The sequence below is a fragment of the Dermacentor silvarum genome, chromosome 2 (genome assembly GCF_013339745.2).
Source record: "Dermacentor silvarum isolate Dsil-2018 chromosome 2, BIME_Dsil_1.4, whole genome shotgun sequence".
In the NCBI taxonomy this organism is placed as follows: Eukaryota; Metazoa; Arthropoda; class Arachnida; order Ixodida; family Ixodidae; genus Dermacentor; species Dermacentor silvarum.
This window is the reverse complement of record NC_051155.1, coordinates 109,678,574-109,687,157: the sequence shown is the minus strand read 5'-3', so window position 1 is coordinate 109,687,157 and position 8,584 is coordinate 109,678,574. Positions and strand designations below refer to the sequence as shown.

The following is an 8,584-nucleotide window of genomic DNA, read 5'->3' as shown; positions in this document are numbered from 1 at the left end:
ATGCCTGTTGTGGGTTAAACATTTACGAGCTCTAATGAAAAACACACGGTGTCTTAGTTAAAAGGCGCCTCTTGAGTAGACGTTTGTGCTTTTAAACATGCACGAACCTACTGATTTATGCATCATGCAAGAGGGAAGTACTGAGCTTAAGTGACCGATAGTAATTGAATGCAAGAGTTTTTGGGTCGAAATTCACCATGAGAAGTCACCCGCAAAGGGTGGGAGACCATGGGGGTTTGAAATAAAGAGCGCTTAAAAATTTTCAGGTGGTGTCAGAGTTCTTGTTACTGGAGCACGACGTAAGAAATAGGATTCCGTAACTGGCAATGATGGTGCCATGCGAGGAAACCATTGTCCTCCGATATTCGACCTTCATGACGAAAAGCTTCACAAGAAGGGGGAGAGCTGAACGGATCAATTGCTTGTGAACAAAGGAAGTTTGTGAAATGTTTTGGCCAGTAAGCCTCTCTTGGTCATCCTGAGTCTTCCGTTGTTCATTCGCTGATGATTCAGCTTTCGTTAGCCACACACTTCTGATTAAAAACCTGTGTTAGGGGACAAGGTAAGAATAATTCTGGAGTTTAACGTGCCTAAACCACTGTTTGATTATGCGGCACGCCGTAGTGGGGCACCCCAGGTTTATTCTGACGCCTGGTACAAGGGCGTTTGTGCATTTCACCCCCTTCGAAATGCGGCTGCCGTGACCGGGATTTGATCCCGCGTCCACGTGCTCAGTAGCACAACGCCATAGACACGCTGCTACCACGGCGGGTTTAGGGCACATGCAAGTTCGGCATTTGTGCTTTTGAAGATCCTGCAATAATTTAATCGTTGTAAGAAATAATTATCAACTGGTTGCTAATTGATGTACTAGGCTCTTTAGAAAGATTGCTTTAGTGGCTTTAGTTTATTTATTTTTCCTAATTTTTTTTGTTTCTTCTATCACCTTTCATTCCCTTTACCCCTTTCCCCAGTACAGGGTAGCAAGCCGGTATTTTTCACTGGCTAACCTCCCTTGTCTTTCTTTCCCTTTCTTTCTCTCTTCTCTCTTGCTTTAGTTGCGAAGAAAGCAATCAATAACAATGATAGGACATAATGGAGGCGCTTCATTTTCAAAGATCCGCATGAAGATTTTCTCGAAGTTTCACAGGCCAGACCTAGACATTCACAAACACGTCAACAACTGTGGCGCCCATGGGGGCAACCACCTAATTTTCTAATGGGTAAGGCACCTGGGGTTTCACTTTTTTTAAACAAAGACATTACACATTCAATCAAATCTACAAAGCGTACAAGGACAATGAACGGTAAACAATATTCTTATTTTATTAATACCCTCCACAGTTTTTTTTCCAATACGAAAGTGCTTTTATATAATGAGACAATAGATAGGCAACTGGGCATATCAGGAACCCCTCGCGAATATCCCACCACATTGAGAGAGTCTGGCGCTCTTCTTACTGTCGAAGCATCTCTGAGCCTTCTTCGACAAACCACTGTCCCACTTGATCAAGAATCCTGCCCAAATGATTGACAAATTCGGCGTTGCTCTTGTAATCCAATGACTCAGTGTTGGCCATGATGTCGTCCAATATCTTTGTCACGATGACAACGGCTTTCTCGCTAGCTTTCTCTTTTGCTGTCTCCAATGCCGCATTTGCAGCGGCTTTTACGACTTCTTTTACGGAGTACTTTACTTCCTTTCCAAGGTTGTAGAGGAAAACAACAGCTGTATCGCTAGCTTTCTTAACTGCATTTCCAAGCTTTGCCCAGAAGCTGTGAAACGAGTACTCGTCGGTCTGGAAACATGAAAAAATATATATATAAATGGAATACCCGTTTTTTAAGTTACAATGACAGGCAACATTGTAAGTTGTATTTTATTATTTCGAGGTCAAAAACATCGCACTTAGGCGATATAGGATACCGTTCAAAGCTTTGTATATTTTATGGAAACAATGATTTTATTTACCATGAACTAATGCTTATATTCACAAGTATTGACCACTCTTGTAAATGTTTCAACGCGCTAGTGAAAAGTAGTTTACGCGTTAACACGTCACTTAGCACAAAAACTGTAGCTAAGTGCGACTGTCTATACGCCCTGGATATTTAAGCATATGCTTTTAAAAAGCAATAAAAAACTTTATATCTTGTACAAACCAAATCAGCCAACGTACCTAAGAGAGCGGTGCTGCACTTGATAATATGTATATTTTTATATTTATACTTTATATCAGGAACATAACACTTTATTTTTGAAAACATGATATCAAGTTGAACTGCTCGGCTACGTAAAGATAACATTCATGTTGTGGGAACAGCCAATAACCATTTTTTACAGTAGGTAGGAAAACCATAGTTTACAAAAGAAACATTTTCACCGATCATGCGTCCTGACATTAGGCTTCAAACGCTAATCTCCGGACACGTGCTTTTCATATGTATTGCCATAACTCACCCCTAAATATACAGGGTGTGCCATAATCAACTTCACAATTATTATAATTATATGAAAAGTGTCAATCAGAAAATTGTAGAGCGACATGAGAAACTCCCGATACAGCTTTCTGTTTCTCAATACGTGCTACGTAAAAGTGTTGTTCCGAGTGTGTCGCTCTACAATTTTCTCATTGACACTTTTCACCTAATTATAATAATTGAGAAGTTGAAGAATTAATTACGCCTGGTTACCGATTTAGGTGGAATACAAAAAATAATCTGAGTATCTCCAAGCGATGGCAAACAACATTACCTTGGTTCTGTCCAGCTACGTAGCATTTGCATATTGTTATTGTTTGGCTAAAAAGCACCCTGTGTATTTGCTAAGGTTTCAGTCTTTTCGGCAAACTTTTCTTCCTGTTGTTCACTAATGGCTTAGCAAATACGCTCAACTGCAGTAGCGTGTATTATGTATACGGACGACGTGATCCAGCATAACAGCTGCAACTTTCGAATGCAAGGTTGACTGATTTGTATTGCATTATGCTATTGTGAAATTATAATCAATTACTCATTACCAAAAAATCTGTGTCCATACTATTCCACTTGCCATAGGTTACATTAGTATCTCCACCATGTGAGAATATCGATAATGGCTCCTCATGAATTGGTTCCAAGGTATAATGTACCAACGTAATGGTAATAAACAAACATTTCCACCGTGAACGAAATGTCACGTTATTGCTCGCTTACTACAAAAATTTCTTTCGGCATTCTCACCATTATGAAGCCTTGATATTTTTCTTAAGGTAGGCGTTATTTGAGCATTGTATTTTGCTTACAATTTTGACAATTTTTTTGTTTCTCATCTCATGGGGACACGAATGCTAGTCATAGGGTGTATCACTTGACTTGGGCCAACCTAAAAATACGCAAATGCCACTTAGCTCCACACAACCCAGGTAATATTGTTTGCTGACACTTAGAGATACTCAGATTACTTTTTGCATTCCGCCTAACTACATAATTAGTCTTAATTATTTAATCAAGTTCTCAAATGTTATAATTTGTTGCTGTTATAATCTGTTGCTCAATACGTGTGACATAAAAGTGTTTTTCCGAGCGTGAAAGAAGCCCGCGAATGCACGCAAAATTGCCGCGCGACTAGCCGCTCGAGACACTTTTCGTGTATTCGCGGGCATCTTTCACGCTCGCAAAAACATTTTTATGTAGCACGTACGCACCTATTATGTGCACCCAACGTACGATACACGGCCATTTCTGCATTTCGTCCCCATCAAAATGCGGCTGCGCGCGGCCGGGATTTGATCCCACGACCTAGTGCTAAGCAACGCAACTCCGTAGCCGCTAAGCAACCATGGCAGGGAGCCCCGTACACTGCTACATTCGCAATGTATTGAAAATAGTTATCCCCAATTGATTGGGGATAAAGCCCATTCGACTACATTATTAATTCAAATAGAACACGCACATATTACCATAGTTTCCTATCACTCTGAAGAATATTTAATTATTGATTCTACAAGTTGTCACATTACTGCAATACGTTTCCGTATTCGCGTTGTTTTATTTGCGTATGATGGCCATATAAATTGTGACTTCTTTTTCATTGCTACGGCAGCACTGCTCTACTTTCTATTTTCTTTATTTTTATATGTCTTTCTTACATCGTTTACAATTACTTTCTTTATTTTCCCTATCTCTGTCATTTAACCCCGCATATTACCGTACCAAGTCCCGCTGACAGTGCCTAAATTTTGGCGTCTCAGGCTGATGCTCATTTTTTATCTCTGTGGACTAATGTTTTAAAGCAAGCCAAAATAAACTCGCAGTTGAACGCGTATCACATTCTACAAAACATACGTGTGGCACTACATGAATTCATCCTCCTGTCCAGTTATTCGGCATCCTTCCTCACCTCGCCGTTTTGAGCGTCATCCTGCCCAAGTTCACTTGCAGCAATGCGCAGAATGAAACCCACTAGGACGGCTTCCTCAGCTGCCTCCCTGGAGCTGTTGCCAAATATGGCTTCCACCGTGTACTCATTCTCGGGAAGCTTGTAAGCAGGGGCTAGGCACAATAAAAGGATAAGAAACACCAAAGCAATGCGGCATGAATCGTTTATCTTTCGCTGCACACGGTACAAGCCTACGGTTGGTAGGGCGTTCATTACCCTGAAATAAATCCTAGACGTGCTCATTACTCAAGCGAATAGCAAAAAAACACGCGGTATGAAGGAAGCGAACCTCCTAAGGTTACTGCAATGTTTCGTAATTAGCAGGGTGGTATATATAGCCCCCTACCTGAAATTCACCAAAGCAGAGAAAGCCAAGGTCGAGATCATTATTAGGAAGGGGATCAAGACAGCTCTCCGTCTTCCCTCGAACACATCAACGAACAAAATTTTAAGTTTAGGGGTGTCCAACACCTTAGACGAGCTCATTGAAGCGGCCACAGCATCGCAATATCAGAGACTGCTGCGCACTCAGACTGATAGAAGGATCCTGGAGCGGCTGGGGTTCGAGCCCTAGGCATGTTCCAAGCACACAGGCAAAGTCCCACCCCGAGTCAGGGGCAGGCTGAGAATACTCCCGTTGCCCAAGAATATGCACCCGGTGCATCACGAAGGCAGGTGAAGGGACAGATCTGAGGCGCTGCAGAAAAGGCTGGAAGGCAGGCAGGATGTGATATACACGGACGCGGCCGAATACAAGCAAGGCAAAGTATACGCAGCCGTAATTACACGCGAAAACGGAGGCCCTATCTCGTGCTGCAGCGTCAGACATTTAGGAGCAACGGAGGCGGAAGAAGTCGCCATTGCGCTGGCTTTCACTCAAAAGAATGTGACAGTTATCGTTCGTGATTCAAAATCTGCAATCAGAAATTTTGATGCGGGCAGGATCTCCGCCGCAGCTGTACACATATTAGCCGTCGGACAGCCTCCGGCGGAGCAGGTTTCGCTAATCTGGACGCCGGCTCATCAGGGATTGCGAGGGAACGAGAAGGCGCACGCGCTGGCCCGAGGTCTCACTTTCCGGGATTCCAGCGCTGTCTCGACAAGACCCCCAAGCGAGGAACCCCTACCGACCGCTGACGAACTGAACACTTTTCAAGAAATTCTTAACCATTATAAGCTGGAGCGTTAGACTTACCCGAAAGCGGATAAGAACCGGACCAAAAGCGAGGAAGTTATGTGGAGGAAGCTGCAAACAGCGGTATTTCCGAACCCACAACTGCTGAGAAAATGTCATCTGTCGGTGTATAGCCCTCGGTGTAGGCATTGTAATGGTATAGCGGACTTAGTCCACATGGTTTGGACCTGTCCTAACTTGATGAGCCAGATAGATGCAGAGAATCCTGGGAGACCTTGCTAGTCAAGGAAGAAGAAAATGCTCAACGGCAAGTCATCGGTCTCGCCCTGACCGCCGCCGCGTCCCAAGGGATCCCGGTCGATGGTTAGGGAGGATGAGTGTGGGTTTAGCCTGAAGCCTCTAACCCGTCATCTATTTGACGGGTGCAAATAAAGTCCCTTCTCGCTCTCTCTCTAGGCGATGACACGCGAGATGTTATGACAATAGTATTGAGATTATTGACTCTAACACTTCCTTCATGGTCATGATTTGTGTGTCTCTTAGAAACACTTTATGAAGCATCACGTAACGTAGGAGGAAGGGAAGCTCATACAATACCTCACAAAAAAAAACCGCATGAGTGTAATGAGAATACCGCAAAAGAAAGATGGAAGACGGATGCTACAAAACCGACTCAGCTAAAAATACCATCATCACACAGATTGCGGGCATAAGAAAACCAGCAGCAAATGAAATGATACCTGAAGGTAATTACGCGAATAAAAATGCAATACAAGGAGCCGGCCTTTACATAAGAGTAATGCACTGACATGGGCTCCAAACAAACCGTTAAATTTTGTGCGTTGTTGCTTCTTAACATGCTCAGTGTTCATATCAGTCGTCAAAATAATTGGAACAAATATTTGGTAAAGAGTTAGCCTACCACTCCGTGAACGGTGACTTCACATTGGTAGGCAGGAAGTGGTAAGAATCGTTGGTGCCTTAATTGTCGCACGTTTGCATGAGCTGCACGTTGATCAAATCGGAATACAGTTATATTGAAAAACTGAAAAGCGCCATGACCACGTACGTATTGCGTAGATTGTGCATACGTAAATTGTTAACGCGCGTAAGGAAACATAACTAACGCAAAAAACTTCTTTGTTTGTACACACTCGACTTCCACATCAGCAAAAGAAATAAAGGCGGTAGAAGGGTTGTTTTCATATTACCAGTGTCAGTGCTTCCACTGGCGCACTGATAGTGCTCATTTGATCTCATTGCGACTAAACTAAAAACCCGTTACTCGCAAATAACAGATAAATTTGTATAACGTATTATTTATTTTTCATTAGCTATATTTTATTAGTCGACTAGCCATTTCTCAATACAGTGTTCTTTATTCTTCCGAAGAGTCGCTTGTCTCTTTGGTGACACAGCGGCTTGGGTTCGGGCGGCAAAATACAGCATTTTCGTTTTGATCACGAAAAGGTATCTTTACAGCACCCAACTCAGTTGCCTTTTCTCACGTTTACCGGGTAATAAAGGGAACCAGTTGGTAAATTCCAATTCAGCGGTCTCCAATACATCGTCACTATAAATCTTACTTGCCATTTGGGCCACATCAAGTTTAATAGTACAGTAAGCGCTAGAAATGCACTCCGCCACTGCATTCAATTCATTAGGAGTAGTAGCGTACCTGTGAACAGAAAGACGCTTAGAAAAAAGACGGCCGTGAATAATTGCTTCATGATGTTGTCCTCCAATTCTTGCAGCTGCTTTAAACTGTGAGAAAGCGTAAAATTTCCAGCTTTAGTAAAGTGTGCAAATTTCTGTAGTCGAATATTAACATAAACCCCTCACATGACTCTCTAACTGCGAGATAGTAAATTGTATTGTTACAACAATTAGGACGTCTCGCTATGCGATAGAAGAATGCAGTGTAATAGTCAGAAAAAAAATTTACAACACTTCATAAATTGCTGGTTTACCTACAGCACTTACTCTCAATTGAAGACACCTTTGGACATATATAAGAAATATTGTACCCCTGCGGTCAGTGTAGCAATTCTGCGCAATCTCGCAGATAACTGTGACCATTAGGAATCACTGAAAACTACTATTTAGATCCGGCCAAGACTACTTACCAATGATGTACTTACATGCAAGTTTCAACGCGTTGCTTGTAGACCTAACTATCTTTCCTGTGATTTGACTGCTTTTTATGTTTCACCGTACGGCAGGCGTCATGCTGCAGTGTGTCACCTGCGATAAGCTGATAAGTATAATCAGTGACCTTAGGCACGAGGAAAGGTTATGACATTCGACAGCACAGTGGACGGTCAATATGTGGTACTCCAACTGTTGACTGCGGTCTGAACTTTGTTTCACCATAGTGGCCTAGCGACAACGACTGAAGCTCATAGTGTTTCGAATACAAGGATGACATCCGAAGCTCAGGGGCGAAGGCACAAAACAATATGACTGTCTTGTGACTCCCAGGCTTCTAGATGTTTCGGCGCTCGGATGTACTCAAAATATTTCCATTCTTGCTTCATTTCTAGCAATGTCGACGTGCTCAGTATCATTTGGCACTGACATCGACTCAGCACTTACCCAAGACCCACAGATTGATTAATGAGGAGATGAAGCAGGAAATACCGAACTAGAACGGCACCACACATGAAGAATAACAAAAAGGATATTAAGAATGATGAAAGATGAATCGAAGAGGGAAACAAAGCGGTGCCACAAGTGCTGTACCAAATGTGTTGTTGTTTCTGTATCGTGTTTGATAAAGACAAGTGCATCATGCTAACCTCTTTTCCACTCAGCATTATTGCGCATGCCCACTAACGACGGAATCAACAAACATGCCTTCGAAAGCTATCTTAAACGTGTTCGCTCTCCTACCCATAACGCATAAATAGTAGAGCGAATAAAGCAATGGTGTTCTGTGTGGACTGACACTTGGCACGATCATATTCTTTGGGCGAACGGCACCAAACATGATGTCAGAAGTGGGATCCAACTACCTCCACAATTGAGTG

General features: G+C 42.6%; 1 protein-coding gene across 3 annotated transcripts; it reads right to left on the bottom strand.

The window, feature by feature from the left end:
- Positions 1 to 1,384: 1,384 nt before the first annotated feature.
- Positions 1,385 to 7,768, bottom strand: LOC119440293 (uncharacterized). Of its 3 annotated transcripts, none has more exons than XM_049661528.1 (4): positions 7,583 to 7,652; positions 7,234 to 7,319; positions 4,382 to 4,533; positions 1,385 to 1,799 (listed from the first exon to the last, which is right to left on the bottom strand). In XM_049661528.1, exons 2-4 carry the CDS (start codon positions 7,283 to 7,285, stop codon positions 1,458 to 1,460), a joined length of 546 nt encoding a protein of 181 aa, XP_049517485.1. In that variant the 5' UTR covers positions 7,286 to 7,319; positions 7,583 to 7,652; the 3' UTR covers positions 1,385 to 1,457. The 3 variants fall into 3 exon arrangements, with proteins under 3 accessions (XP_049517485.1, XP_049517483.1, XP_049517484.1); XM_049661526.1 differs by lacking the exon at positions 7,583 to 7,652 and adding an exon at positions 7,682 to 7,768 and having other exon boundaries at positions 1,386 to 1,799; XM_049661527.1 differs by lacking the exon at positions 7,583 to 7,652 and adding an exon at positions 7,697 to 7,738 and having other exon boundaries at positions 1,386 to 1,799.
- Positions 7,769 to 8,584: the final 816 nt, after the last annotated feature.

Excerpts from the sequence above, each read along its gene's own strand:
- LOC119440293 (XM_049661526.1), bottom strand. The coding sequence starts at position 7,285 with ATGAAGCAATTATTCACGGCCGTCTTTTTTCTAAGCGTCTTTCTGTTC. Across the intron at positions 4,534-7,233 it reads AAGCGTCTTTCTGTTCACAG|CCCCTGCTTACAAGCTTCCC; the intron begins GTACGCTACTAC and ends TATTGTGCCTAG. Across the intron at positions 1,800-4,381 it reads ATGACGCTCAAAACGGCGAG|ACCGACGAGTACTCGTTTCA; the intron begins GTGAGGAAGGAT and ends TCATGTTTCCAG.